Source organism: Dermacentor silvarum, chromosome 2 (assembly GCF_013339745.2).
Source record: "Dermacentor silvarum isolate Dsil-2018 chromosome 2, BIME_Dsil_1.4, whole genome shotgun sequence".
In the NCBI taxonomy this organism is placed as follows: Eukaryota; Metazoa; Arthropoda; class Arachnida; order Ixodida; family Ixodidae; genus Dermacentor; species Dermacentor silvarum.
Genome location: NC_051155.1, coordinates 104394163 through 104408574, shown reverse-complemented (window position 1 = coordinate 104408574; position 14412 = coordinate 104394163). Strand labels below are relative to the sequence as shown.

Below are 14412 nucleotides of genomic sequence, written 5' to 3'. Positions count from 1 at the left end.
GACCCTTCTCACGGAGGCATATGATTCGGAGGCTGAAGTTTTGGGAAACTGTTCGGTGCGAAAGCGTCAAATGCGCCATTGAGCGAAAAATCCGGCGGCATATGTAGCGGCGCGAAAACGGCACCTAACTTCCCACCGGCTACGACGCCACGTCTCGTGCGCTCGTGACGCTGGCTCGCGCTTTCTGGCTCGGGCAGCACGTACCGCTATGGAGGCTGAAGCATGTAAATCGTTGGCGACCGCAACCGCGGCAGTAGTGAAACGTGGCCGTCCACGCTAGTACACCGCAGACGAAGCAAGGGAGCGGACGAACGCAGCAAAACGAGCGAAGAGGCAGGCAGCGAAATCCACCATCGCCATAAACTCTCCCAACACACGGCGGGCGGAACAAGCTTTAGCACACACATTATACTCGCAACGCAAAACTCGAAGGAGTGCTCAGCGGCGTTCAATAGGACATTAATACTTTCGCATTCACAACTCATAAGAAATGATTATGTGTTTCAGAAAGTAACATCTTCACTTAAGGTTTTTGAGCCGACTATCATGTGGTGTCGTTGAGTGGCTGCGTGCTATCTGCTGTGAATCAGCATGCGTTCTTTCCTTTTAATAAAGCTTGTTGGTTCTTTGCCAATCGCTTGTCGAGTTACTTCACTATTCATCCCAACTACCGTTAGTGCAGACGGCCATTTGGATCACTGGGATGTAGGAAACTGGGCTATTCGACTTAGTATTAATTTCACAGAAAAAAAAGCATCTGTGCATCGTCTTATGAGATTGGCCATGTTACCGCGGTTTTGCTCCAAAGATTAGTAGGACTAAGGTCTTCCTTTCGCGTTTCTTCTCATCAGTAAGATTTATCTTGAGACAGCTTCGCCCCGCTAGCAATACTGATTGCGTGACTACTTGGCAATTTTTTTTTATATTCAGCACTTTTCCAGTTTTCGGAAATGTACAGTTCAAATCTCTTCTTTGTCTTTGTAACATAGCAGAGCAATAAGAAAAATATTGCAATCTAATGCTGCGGAAACCACGATGCAACGTCCACTTACGCGATTTGTTGACCGCTTCTACGATCTTCTCTGCCAAAGCTCCCTTGTAAAAGTAGTCAACGCCCTCTTCCATTAGTTTTTGGTAAGTACTTGCCAGGTCCGGATTTTTCAGAATGTCGCCTTTGGTGAGAGGATCGTCGGTGCCCTTCTTGAAGTAGATGTCCCTGAGCGGAACAGAAAAATAATTGATCTTACTCAAACTAATAAAATTTATTAGACCGCGGTGACTTCGTCAAAAGTGTCAAAACAGGGAGGAGAATGTTCTGGGAAGCTCTCTAATGTTCAAAAGAAAAACAAGAAGGCCTGCGGAATAAATACGCGAACAACAAGCACAGCAAATGACGCAAAGCCAGATTGCCCATGTCCGCCTATCCCGTGTCATATTCCGTTATCCCCTGTCAGAAAAACCCACGTAACAAGGCTGCGTAAACCTAAACTTCCTTGGCCCTTAAGATCAGGACGAGAGGAAATATATCTCTTTGTGGTGCAACGAAACTGATGGCGCATGCTCACACATATGCTGCTAACGCGCACAATATCGGCGGTTTCTATTATCTGACGTGTGATATATGCTATACGCTCTTTGCTGACGATAGCACATTCTTCGAACAGTGGCTGGAAACCGAAATCCCAAAAATAGACAGCTTTAGTATATCTTATGCCTGAAAACGCAATGAGTTAGAGTTGCGTGCTCCACACGGCGCATGCGCTGTACGTAAACGGCGCTGGGCTCTTATTTACGTACGCTGTTTTGGGGATTTAGAGTTCATCGTTAACGCAAGCAAGGGAGCCTTAAGCAGTTAACATGGCGGCGCCCGTCGAAATAAGGGCCGCAGATATCGGATCTATCGAGTCGTCGGCCTGCATGTACTCTTCGGCTCATTCCGTATTTGCTTTACATTTGTGTAAGGATGCTTCGACAGCAGCGCACTAGTGACAAATGCGGGCTGTTCTTGAGATACGTACTCGATTAGCGGCACAGTCTTGCTTAACGATATAGTTTGCTCGTGTATGCTGTATCCGCGTCGAGATGGCATCAAGGCCTGTATCTAGTGTTTTGTTCACTCGCCTATTTCAAAGAATGCGGCCACAAGTCAAGCCGAGACATGTCACGTTTTCCGTGGCAAAACAAAGTCAAGTGTAGCCGGTGCTTTGGGCACGATACGTGCGCCCAAATTGACAGCCATAACCGAAGACGACATCAACCTGCTTGCCTTAAATCCATTTCAATAGACATCTAGATGGCGCTGTACAAGTTTGCGTAAGCGTTTCCCTCGGTTGCGCTATTCCAAAAAAACTAGTTCGTGCCCTGCAGTGCGGCCTATCTTAGCATTATCGTTGTATTGCACGCTAGCACTAACGCAAGCATTTCACGCTATGATAAAACTTTCTGATGAATGCAATGGTGTCCGCTCACAGCTCTCAAAATGTTGTAAACATGTTCTCTCAACCTATCCTTCAAGCATCTCCCGCTTTGTACGACGTACATTCGGCCGCATGAGAGTAGCCCTGAATCTACACCTCCGGCATATTGGCTAAACTTCTTTAAAGGGATACGGACACGAAATCTGAAAATTTTACGAAAATGCTGAAAATGAATCCTCCGTGTGTGATTATATCGAAAAGAAGTGGTCACTTAGCTCATTTTTGAGCCGATGGCTTTATTTTTCGCGTTTTTGTGAGCGCGCGCCTCGCCGCCTGACCCGCGGGAGTTGCAAGGCGTGACGTCACGACCCACTCGTCGGACAGCCAGCCGGCCGGCCGCGGTCATTCGAAGCGCGCCGACGCCGCCATCGCGAGCATGGATTCGAGTTCTGGTGCCTCTACGAGCGATGAGAACACGTCTGAAGACGAAGACCATTCCAACTTGGCAATAAATATTACCGCTTAGGGTTACGAGCCTTCCGCGTCAAGCGACGAAGAAGAGCTGGCGGCCGTGGAAGTGCCGGTCAGGTTTTCGCGAACCGTAGCGCGAAGATTTCGCTTTGCACCAGACACTTGTGCAAGAATTGTTTGTCATTTCCTCTGTAAACTTGCTTTTTCAAGAGCGCACTCAGGCGAAGCAGCTGCGGGGTACTTCAGCGCTGCGTGCCACGGCGGCCACATTTCGATGGGGGCGAAATGTGAAAACACCCGCGTACTTAGATTTAGATGCACGTTAAAGAACCCCAGGTGGTCCAAACTTCCGGAGTCCCCAACTACGGCGTGCCTCATAATCAGATCGTGGTTTTGGCACGTAAAACCCCATAATTTAATTTTTTTTTTCAGCACTGCGTGGATGACGGAATAGTAGTTTATGCCGACAGATGGCAGCACCTGTCTGTCGTTCTGCCCAGTTTTTTTCTGTGGAGTAGCAGAGCTGTGTGTGTGTCTGATCTCGTGAGTCGCGCTCGCTAGCCTTGTATTGTTTTACTATGCTTTGCCAACATTTTTAAAGACATTACTGCCTTCGTTCGCAGCGTCGGGCATCTCGCCCCAGCCTCGCCCTCACACTGCTCAAGAAGGCTGCAAGTGAACAAAAACAGTACCGACATCTTTTCGCCTCCTCTTTTCCAACGCCCCGCTGATCATTTCTGCCTTGCGTTTTCGTGAGAAGACCGATGGCACAGCGTCAGGCTTTAAGCATTGCCTTTTGAGCGGCATGCCAGAGCTTTTCAGCACAGCCGGGCTGGTCACATAATCATCGTCGACGAATTGGTCCGCGCAAATGAAGTCATTTTTAGAGGCTGTGCGTGATGACTAACAGACAGGTATCGAAAGTTTACGTACCTTCTCGTCTCTGGGAAACGTGTGCGACGGCGTGTCACGACCGACGATGCTGGTATAACAGCAATGTCTGGGCATTTCCTTCCGCCGCCACGAACGCGTCAATAACGAGCGACGACCGCGGGAAGCCTTACGTAAGACGTATCACCTGCGTGGAGTGCCGACGGGGATAGTGGTTCGGACGGACCACGCGCGAAGATCGCCGAAAGGGGTTAAACAAACACTGAAAGGGACCGACACCCCCGGAAACACTGCGACGGCTGTGGCCGACCTTGGCCGCGCGCGCGCGCCGGGAGTTTCATGACGTAAAATTTCAGCTTCTGCCGGCGGCCGCTTGGAGGTAAGGGGCAACAGAAAAACGCAAAAAAAAAAAGATGTTTCTCGTTCTTTTTTTCAAAGCAGCTTGTTGTATTCGTCATTTTCAACAGTTCAACTTTTGTTCCGACGCAATAAACTACCCGCCAACTTTTGTGTCCGTATCCCTTTAAGCCCTCAATAATTTACTATAACAGCTTTTCTACAACCAGCTTCAGTTTCCTTTCTCAGTAGGTGACATGATACAGGATATAGTTGGAGGCAACTATGTGACACAGTATTTAGTCACGTGCGAGCAGAGCATCCGGATGCTGTGTCACCCGCTGTGTCTCACTACGTATGACACCAACCGCGGCAGTTGCAAACAGGACGACCGAGGAGCTGGAGCGAGTGCGAAAGCGCCGCAGTGACCACGTGACCACCTTCTGTGTCATTTCGTCCCGACACCTCCCAAGAAAGGAAACCGAGACTAGTTGCAGAAAGGCTATTTGCAGAGAGTAAATTATTTAGGACCCTCTGAGGTTTGCCAGCATTTTTTTTTTTTTGGAGTTTAGAGTTCGAAGAATTCCATTTAAAGCTAAAAATAAAAGGTAGAAAATATTATGCCACTAATTCTTCAAAAATGGTTATTTTGTGAAGCTATTCAGAAGCAGTAAAAATGTTATTCTATAAATTGTAGCGAAGAGGAATTGTCGGCGCTGCAGCCACATCGCCAGTTCTCCGGAGAGGCGTGAGCTCGACATTGCCTGGGCTGCTTTGGTTGAAAAACACTACCAACGCTGCCTGCTGCTCTCCTGTCCTGTGCTTTGCTCGCTTTAGATTTTGGTAGAAGTATAATGTCGCCTCCTTGAGGATAAACATCCGGAGGGAGGCGTCACCAGGCGTTAACTCCAGCCGGTCGATGAGGGCTCGTAATGAAGGATCGCGGCGTTGCTCGTTGTCGATTTGAAGCAACTGTGACACAGAGAAAACGGAAGCGATGGCGTCTGCATCTGGCGGTTCTTCCACGCGGTAGCGGGACAAACAATCTGCATCCTGGTGCAAGCGTCCCGTCTTATATACCACGGAGAAGGTATATTCTTGCAGGCGTAAAGCCCAGAGAGCAGGTCGTTTCGTGGGGTCCTTGAACTAGGGTAGCCAGCAGAGAGCGTGGTGATCAGCGATGACACAGAATGGGCGTCCGTACAAGTATGAACGAAATTTCGCAAATGCCCACACAGGGGCGAGACATTCGTGCTCTGTGATTGAATAATTGCGCTTGGCGGCTGATGGAAGTCGGCTGGCATAGGCTATAACGCAATCACGCCCACGCTGGCGTTGTACCAACATTACTCCTACGCCGTGACCACTGGCATACGTTCGAACTTCCGTTGAGGCAGACGGGTCAAAGCGGGTCAGGATCGGAGGCATGGTAAGGAGAATAGTGAGATGAGAAAACTGATGCGGCACATGCAGGACCCCAAGAAAACGGGACGTGTTTCTTCACGAGTTTAGTAAGGGTACGTGCAATGGTTGCAAAATCCTTCACGAAGTGCCGGAAATAAGAGAACAGCCCTTACGATGGGAACAACGACGATGATTCGTCACTCATCTACCGACGCAGCATCAGCCATTGCCGCCAATTGCTCAGTGGCGGATGACCCGCGTTCCATTCGACGCCACGTCCAGCCCGTTTCTGTTAGCGGCAACGCTGCATCATTACTTTTATGTCACTGAAAGCCAATTTCCCGACAAAGTGGCATGCCTCAGAGAATTCTTTCATGGAGACAATTTGGTAGTTGGTGCGAACAGCGTTCAGAAAGCGCTCCAAATTTATGCGGAGGCAAGGACCAGTCTAGCGGACGCCGGCATGGTGATTCGTAAGTGGGCATCAAATCACTCAGTACTGCGAAAACACTTCCAGAAGGACCGGCTCTCTTTTGAAGGCGAAGGTGGCGATCCATACACCATGAAGGTCATAGGGCTTTGCTGGGAGAGAAGTGGCGATTCAATCATCGTCAGTGCAGACCAGGTCATTAAGTTTGTGTCAACCATGCGTATAACGAAGTTAACAAGGCTGTACGATCCTCTTGACTTTCTCGCACCATTCTCCGTTCGTGCCAAGTTGATTGTTCAAGATCTCTGTAAGTTGCAGCACCCAAGGGACTGTCCGCTACCTCAAGAGCAGCTCACCGCGTGAAATGCCTGGGTTTCTGAACTTCCGACTTTGAGCAAGCATCATCTACCCCGACGAGCCAAGAGGCCACAAGAACACACAGTTGGAGTCACGGAGCTGCATGTTTTCGCAGACGCCAATCTGAGGGCGTATGGCGTTGCAGTCTACGTGTGTTCCGAATGGATGAATTCCCAAGTGCGCAGTACATACCATTTACTGAGCAAGGGACGAATCGCGCCGTTGAAGCCCATGTCGCTGCCTCGTTTATAGCTTCTTGCCTGCTTGACGGCTGCGCGTCTCTACGACTACATGAGGAGGATATTTTGTTTCAAAGCAGTAAGACCGTTCTTCTTGACCGACTCCCAGATAGCCATTCATTGGATATCACAATATTCCGGACGTCGCAATCTGTATGTCAGAAATAGGGTCGCAGAAATACAGCGACTGACAGCTGGCAACAAGTGGACCCACTGCGGACGCAAAGAAACCCGGTCGACTTACTCACAAGACGTGGCGGTCACGCTTTTGCGTTCGTCAGTGTGACCGGAAAGCCCCTACTTGGCTTTATCTACCCATGCACACATGGGAGACCGACGTCACCTGCTCAATTCCCTTAACCGCTCACGTCTTAGCTCCAGACACCACATGCATTGTCACCGCCGTCCAACCGCAAGCGTTGCTCCAGGTCGCAGACTACAGCCAGTACTCGTGCCTTCTTCGGGTTACTGCGTGGGTCTACCGTTTCATCGACAACACAGAGCTACGACAAGCCCCTACGTCCGGACCACTGACTGCCCAAAAAATCAAATGAGCCGAGCATTACTGGTATAAACAAGTCCTGCAGGGGCACTTTTCTGACGACATGCAAGCACTTTTAGCTAGTGAACCGGTACCAGCTTCATCTCGCCTGCTGTTTCTACGTCCGTTCCTCGACAATGTGCTTATCGCATTGGAGGATGTCTCCAGCTTTTGACAGGCCTTCGGCCAGTCCGCCACCCTGTAGTGCTTCCTGGTCGTGACGTTCAATCCAGCGTCGAACAGACACTCACCGAGCTACGGGAACGCTTCTGGCTGCTAAAAGGGCGCCAAGCAGTGAAGTCTGGCCTGAGAGGATGTCTCATTTGCAGAAGACGCAAGCTCGCACCAGAGTCAGCACCCATAGCACCATTGCCACGAGACCGGATTTCAGAAGCGAGTTCATTTAAAGTTGTCGGGGTTGGCTTCTGCTGACCACTTTATTGTCGTCCAGCACAGCAAACTCATCCCAAAGCCTACATCGCCGTCTTCTCATGTGCGGTAACACGTGCTCTTCATCTCGAGCTTACAGCTGACATGACAGCCACCAGCTTCCTCGCCACATTTCACCGTTTCATCTCTCGTCGGGGCATCCCTTCGACTATTTATTCGGACAACGCCCTCTCCTTTCATCACTGCTCGACAACTCTGAAATAATCCCACATCCAGTTTGGCAGATTTCTGCAGTGCACGTCGCATCGAATGGAAGTTCAGCGTCGAGCGAGCGCCTTGGTGGGGAGGATGGTGGCAACGACTGGTCCGCATCACTAAGGACACATGGAAGCGCGCTCTAGGTCGAAATTCCCTCTACTTTGAAGAGATAACGATTCTGTGTGAGGTAGAGGTGAACATCAACAGCCGTCACTTAACACATTTGTCTGTAAACCCTGACGAGCTATGCCCTCTGACGCCTTCACACTTCTTACTTGGCAAACGTGCAATGTGCTTGCCTCAAGTGTTGGACGCCACGGTACCCCAGTGAACAAGCGTCGATCTGCGACGTCGAAACATGCATCGGCAAGCTTTAACAGACCATCTCTGGAAGCGCTGGCGCGAGGAGTATCTGCTGCTTCTGCGCTCTGCACACGAAGCGACATCCAAGCTGCCACTACGACTTCAAGTAGGAGACGTCGTCCTGGTGCACGACGACGATTCGCCGCCTATCCTGCGGAAGCTGGCCCGGGTGACGGAACTGCTTCTTGGTCGCGACGGCGTCGCTCGAGCATGCTGCCTGAAGCTGGTGTCTGGCTCCGTGAGGAGCCAGACACCAGGAGGCTCCGTCCTGTTTAAAAAGTTTACCTTCTTGAAGCCGGTAGCCTTTAGCAATTTTGTCGGCCGCGGCAGTCTGTTGCACATAAAGAAGAAGGTGCGCCGAGCACACGCAGTGCCCACGGGCGCTGCTCGCTTAGTTGCTGCCAGATGATGAACGAGTCAGACGTCCGGGTCGGGATCTAATCCCATTCGTTGTTAGGCACACGGTGGGTGAGTGTGGAAGGCAGAACATATTTCATCACGACGATGTCGGGGTATGACCTGCAACCCCTTGCGGCCGTCAGAGACGCAATTCCGGCGATAGAGAAGGCCATCCCGCATTTCGAAGTGAGAAGCTTGACGGTGCAAAGCTTGAGAAGGTGGAGGAACATTCGACGGATTTGAAAGGAAGCGGATAATAGCACTAATCCAGGCATCCTTGCGTTGCTCCGAAGCCATGCCGCAGCCTGCTGGGAACGAAAGCACTTGGTCAACGGCACACAGGCAGGCAGCGCTTTCGGTTGACACGGGCGAACGGGAGAGAGATAGAGAAACAACTTTATTTATCCCATCTTAAAGGGAAAGGGGCTGCGAGAAGAAGGCGAGAGAGGTTGTCCTACTCGCGGTAGGCCGCCCCTACCACCTCAGCCCACCTCAGGATAGCTTCCTGAAGTTCGGGGTTGTGGCTGCGCATGGCAGCCTCCCACAGCTCCCGACTACTTAAAACTCTACAAAGGTGAGGCGGTGGGGAGTGGTTCTTGCATTGCCAGATAATGTGGTTTAGGTCCGCTCTGCTAGCGGTACAAAACTTTCAGGCAGAGGTAGGGTATATTCCAGGGTGAATTTTGTGACGTAGAGCAGGGGATAGAAAAGTGCGAGTCTGCAGTCTACGCCATAGCACTTCGTGTATGCGTGACGACCGACACATTAAAGGTGGGAGGGTTCGGCTACCTAGGCGGTAATGCCCGCAAATGTCGTGGTATGAAAGTAACTTGTCTTTGGAGGTGAATGCTGGAGGTAGATTATTGGCGTCTGAACCGTCCCCTAGCCTAGTCTGCGCTCGGTTCGTGAAAGCTCGAGCACTTGCGTGGGCCGTTTCATTGCCGATTAGGATTACGTGCATTAAACTCAGAAGTTCAGATTAAACTCAGAAGTTGGGATGGAGGATTATGGGATAGGATGGCTAGGGCTGTCCTGCAAACCCTACCCGCTCCAAAGTTGTATATGGCAGTTTTTGAGTCACTTACTATGATAGAGTAATTGGGTATTGTTGCGGCGAGTGCCACCGCCGCCTCCTCCGCCTCCTCCTCAGAAGAGGCTAGAATGGATGCTGCAGTCGCAACACTGCCAGTGGAGTCAACGGCTGATATGGCACATTTGTTTCCACACGGATACTCTGCGGCATCGACATAGACCATCGTCTTTGTAGATAGATAACTTTTTCTGTAGGGATTTAGCTCGTTGTTGCCTTCTATGTTCGTGATGAACAGGGTGCATATTCTTAGGGAGAGTATGTATATGAAACTGCTCATGAATCGGGTGGGGAATATTAAATTTCTCATTGGTCATGGGTGCTGGGGTAATATTTACGGAGTTTAGGATGTGCCTACCAGTGTGGGTGTTCGATAAGCGCTGGTATTGAGCTGTCAGGTGGGTTTCTGCGAGCTCACTAAATGTATTCAAAGTACCTGTAGCCAAAAGTCTCTCAGTGGAGGCTTAACTTGGCACTCCAAGGGCAAATTTGTAGAGTCTGCGTATGAGTGCGTTAACTTTATCTTCCTCGGCCCTAGTTAAGTGTAGGTAGGGAAGAGAGAATGTGATTTTACTAACTGAAAACGCCTGTACCAGTCTTAGCAGTTCTGCTTCACGGAGACCTCCATGCTTATTAGACACCCTTCCTATAAGCCGTGTGGTGTGATCTACGCTGGCAGTAACCGTTTGAAGTGTATAAGTATTTAGTCGGTTAGATTGAATGTCCATGCCAAGTACACGGATTTTGTCGACGACGTAAACTTGCTTCCCGTTAATATTAATCTGAATGTTGGGCGCATGGCGTTTATTTGCGGATAGAAGTAACAGCTCAGATTTAGCGGGCGAGCACTCGAGGTTCATGAACCGGGCTGTCGTAGCCACTGCATCTGCAGCCGCTTGCAAGGTATCTTGAATGTAGCCATCCGAACCACCCTTACTTAATCCATAGGGTAATGTCGTCTGCATACAAAGAATATTGGAGATCCGGTATTTTTGCCAGCGCCCCTGCAATAGACCTCATAGCTAGGTTAAATAGAAACGGCGAGAGCACAGATCCCTGAGGAGTGCCAAAGCTACCTAGGGTGATTGGGGGAGAAGTTTGATCATTGAGAGTAATGACGGCTGTACGACTGGTAATAAATTCGCGGATATAGTCATGCATTTTTCTGCCACAGTTAATAACATTCAATTCACGTAAGATGGATTCATGATCTATGTTGCTAAATGCACCGCGAAGGTCGAGTCCCAAGATGGCTTGGGTGTCTTTGCTACCTGTAGGTGTAAGGAGGTCATGCTTGAGCCTTAACATGGCATCCTGGCAAGAGAGTGACTGGCGAAAGCCAATCATCTCTGGCGGGGACAACTGATTGCCTTCCGCGTATTTATTTAAGCGATTAAGCATGACATATTCGAGCGTTTTGCCCAAGCATGACGTGAGGGAAATAGGTCTAAGATTAGCTATGTCAGAGGGCTTATTGGGTTTGGGAATAAATATTACTTTAGCGGTTTTCCATGCGTTCGTAAGGGAGCTGTTATCGAAGCATTGATTATAGTATTCTGTGAGGGCGGAGACAGATTTGTCGTCCAGGTTTCGGAGTAATTTGTTACTTACGTTATCTATACCCGGAGCAGATGTAGTTTTAAGGTAAGCCAAGGCATGTCGAACTTCTGTCTCTATTATTGGGGCGTCGAGAAGTTCATTAACCTCGCCTGTATAGTTTGCATTCTCGTGAGTTGTGGTTGGAGGGAGGTGTAAGCGTGCAAGCTCCTAAAAAAGATGGGGAATATTATCCTTGTGTTTGTGCAATAATTGACTGATATAGTGACTATGTTGCGTACGCGAGGTCGAGGGATCAAGCAAATGTCTCAGCAGTTGCCAAGTCCTTTTACTACTGAGATTACCATGCATGCTCTCACATACTTGGCCCCATTGTTGATTAACTAGTTGCGTCGCATATGCTTGGATGTCGTGATCAAGTCTAGCTACACGGATGCGAAGCATGCGGTTGTGGGCGGCGTCTTTTCCACCGCTTTAATAGCGATTCCTTCGCTTGCCACATGTGTAGCAGTTTGGCATCAGCTGTTTGAAAGGGAGCGTCAGGTGGCATAGTTGTGGTGTGACTGTCAACATCCGTTTGGAGTTGACTGATCCATTGCTGTAGATCAAGTACGGAATTGGGAGCATTATTTGCACGAGTTTGCCGAAATTTGTCCCAATGCGTAAGTTTGGGAGGTCGAGTGCTAAAGGGCTTGTGGGGGAAGGTAACAGAAATCTGAATGACGTAGTGATCGCTACCAAAATTGATTTGAAGGTTTTCCCATTTAGTTGAGTTGACCCGAAATGTGAGGGTGAGATCTGGTGATGCATCTTTGGAGACACTATTTCCTAAGCGGGTAGGTGTGTCGAAGTCATTGTGGAGGGTGAGTTGATGATCGTGAATGTGGGTCCATAAAGCTCGTCCTTTAGGTGTGGATGTATTATGACCCCATAGCTGATTTGGAGAGTTAAAATCACCAACAATGAGGAGCGGGTTTCTCTGAGCTTCCTGTTTAGCCCGAGCAAAAACGGTAGTAAAGCGGTGGTGTTTAGAACTGGGACTGCTGTAAATGTTAAGGATGTAAAGGGGAGCCGACCGGGTCTTTTTAGGAAGTATTTCTATGAAGTCGTGATCAATGTCGATACCGTCGAAATGGGATCAAGTAACGGTCAAGTGCTTTTGTACTAAGGATCGCGGTATTGGGACGTTCGCATCTTCTGCATTGGAATGTGTTGTATCCGGGGAATTTAACGTAACCATGCGTTCCTTGTAAAGCTATGACTGCGGGGGGTTGCGTGAGAGTGGCTATGTATTGTTGCAGACTGGCCTTCTTTTTGGAAAAGCCCCTGCGGTTCTACTGCCACACAACTATTTTGGAGCGCTTAGGGGATGCGGCCATGCAGGCGATCGAGTCTTTGGATAATTTGATTGAATCGCTCATCAATTTGGGTAAGTCGCTCGTCAACCTGGCTAAATTTAGCGTTTATGTTGGTACTGAGGTTATGAACGTTTGTCGTAAGGGACTCAAGTATAGCCTCTACGGCATCCATGCGTTTCTCGAGGGCCTCAAAGCGGTTGTTAAAGTTTCAATGTGTGCGGCCAGTTTACGACTCAGCTTATCATGTTCATCCCAAGTATCTCTCCCATCCTCAGTAGATTTACGCTTTGTGGCGGTAGTGGTAGTGAGAGGAGGAGAAGTATTCATGATTAATGTGTTATCGCCATTCTCATTGACAGGGGGAGGGGTTATAGTGGGTTGTTTATCAATAGGGGGTTCAGATGGAGAAGTAGTAGTTGTACATAGTGAAGGGGTTTGGAAGTCGATAATTTGGTTGCGCAGAACACGATTTTCTTCCTGCATCTGTTGTAGGAGGGCATAGATGGGGGCATTAGGATGTTTAGGTTTAGGTAAGCTGTGGGAAGCTACCAATGCCCAGCTTACCTGAGGTGGGCTTGATGTCTTGTTAGAGGGAGCAGCCGATAGAAGAGGCCAATCTTCATCTTTCTTTTTCTTAGGAAGAGGTTCCTGCTTCTTGGTCGAAGGAGGAGATTTGGTCTTTGATGGAGGAGGAGTCTTGTCAGCCTTGGGGATTGAGATCTTGGGCTTATATCGCAGTGCACACTGAATGGATCCAGTCTCATGACTTCCACTACACAGTACACACTTGGGAATGCACACATGATCAGTCGGAGGATTCACAGTTCCGCATTTATGGCAAGTATCCTCTTTGTGCGTAGGGCACACGTCCGGTCGATGTCCAACTCTCCAACAGCGTGTGCAGGCCTCCATTCTTTGTCGGAAAGGCTTGCACCGGAGCATTGCCATTTCATATTTGAGCCAAAAAGGAACTTTCGTTTGCAAAAATGTCACGAGGACTGCGTCGGAAGTTTGTCCCATTCGTCTGGCTTCTAGAAAATGCATTTGTGGGTTGCACTCACGAAGCATGGGTAGAATGTCCTTTTTCGTATATAACTTCTCCCAGGCATACTCTGTCGATGTAGATAATGCCTTTGCACGTCTCGGAATTCGGAACGCTGTAGGAGGTGACTTCGTGCTCTTGGCCGCCGACCGTGAGCGACTTGATGCCGAGATATTTCGTCAGGCGATCGTAGCTTTCCGTGCTGAGGGTAACTGTGTTGGTGGTGGCGTTGATGGTAAGGACGTCTTGTCGCAGCTCCATAGTGGCTGGAACGCCGGCTACCGTAGAGAGAAGCTTGGAGAGTTGGAAGTGGCTGAAGCGGGAGGCGTTGAAACCTCCGCGAACACGAAAAATAGCCTTGTATGAACCTGCGGGTGACTTGGGAGGCATCACTTTGTTATTCCTGGAGATCATCTGTTTCCATACAGCAGTCTTGGCAGTGGCAGTGATGGTGTCATTACGGAGTGAGTCTTGATATGCGGCGTCGTATATGTCCGTTTGACGCCACTTGAGCATCTCCTCCGGGGAAAGATCTACTTCTAAAGACCTTCTACTACATCACACTGGCTCATGACGCCCGCACGAGGCGTGTCCGAGAAGACGACGATCCGTGGGAAACGGTGAGAAGGCCGCTTCTCATACAATTCCTGGCGAAAAAGGCCCGGGAAAGGGCGGCTGGTGAAGGTCGCGGCGTTTCGGTGGTTGCGGAGCACGCCGCCGGCACTTCCGTTCACTTCGGCCGACTGATTGGAACTCTGACGAACGGGAAGGTGCGTCGGGATCGGTGTGGCGGCGGCCAGACCTGTAGACAAAGCGCACGTCGAAATCTTGCAACCGCAAAGCCCAGCGAGCTAATAGGCCTGAGGGGT

The 14412-nt window shown here is 49.6% G+C and overlaps 1 protein-coding gene across 1 annotated transcript in view; it reads right to left on the bottom strand.

The window, feature by feature from the left end:
• Positions 1–14059, bottom strand: part of LOC119441058 (scoloptoxin SSD14) — a 77795-nt gene extending 63736 nt beyond the window's left edge. Inside the window, exons 1-4 of the mRNA XM_037705779.2 lie at positions 13613–14059; positions 13066–13245; positions 8196–8428; positions 1053–1216 (exon numbers count right to left, since the gene is read on the bottom strand). Of these exons, the coding sequence (XP_037561707.2) occupies positions 1053–1216; positions 8196–8428; positions 13066–13245; positions 13613–14059 (1024 nt within the window). The remainder of the gene's footprint in view (positions 1–1052; positions 1217–8195; positions 8429–13065; positions 13246–13612) is intronic.
• Between the last annotated feature and the right edge of the window lie 353 nt (positions 14060–14412).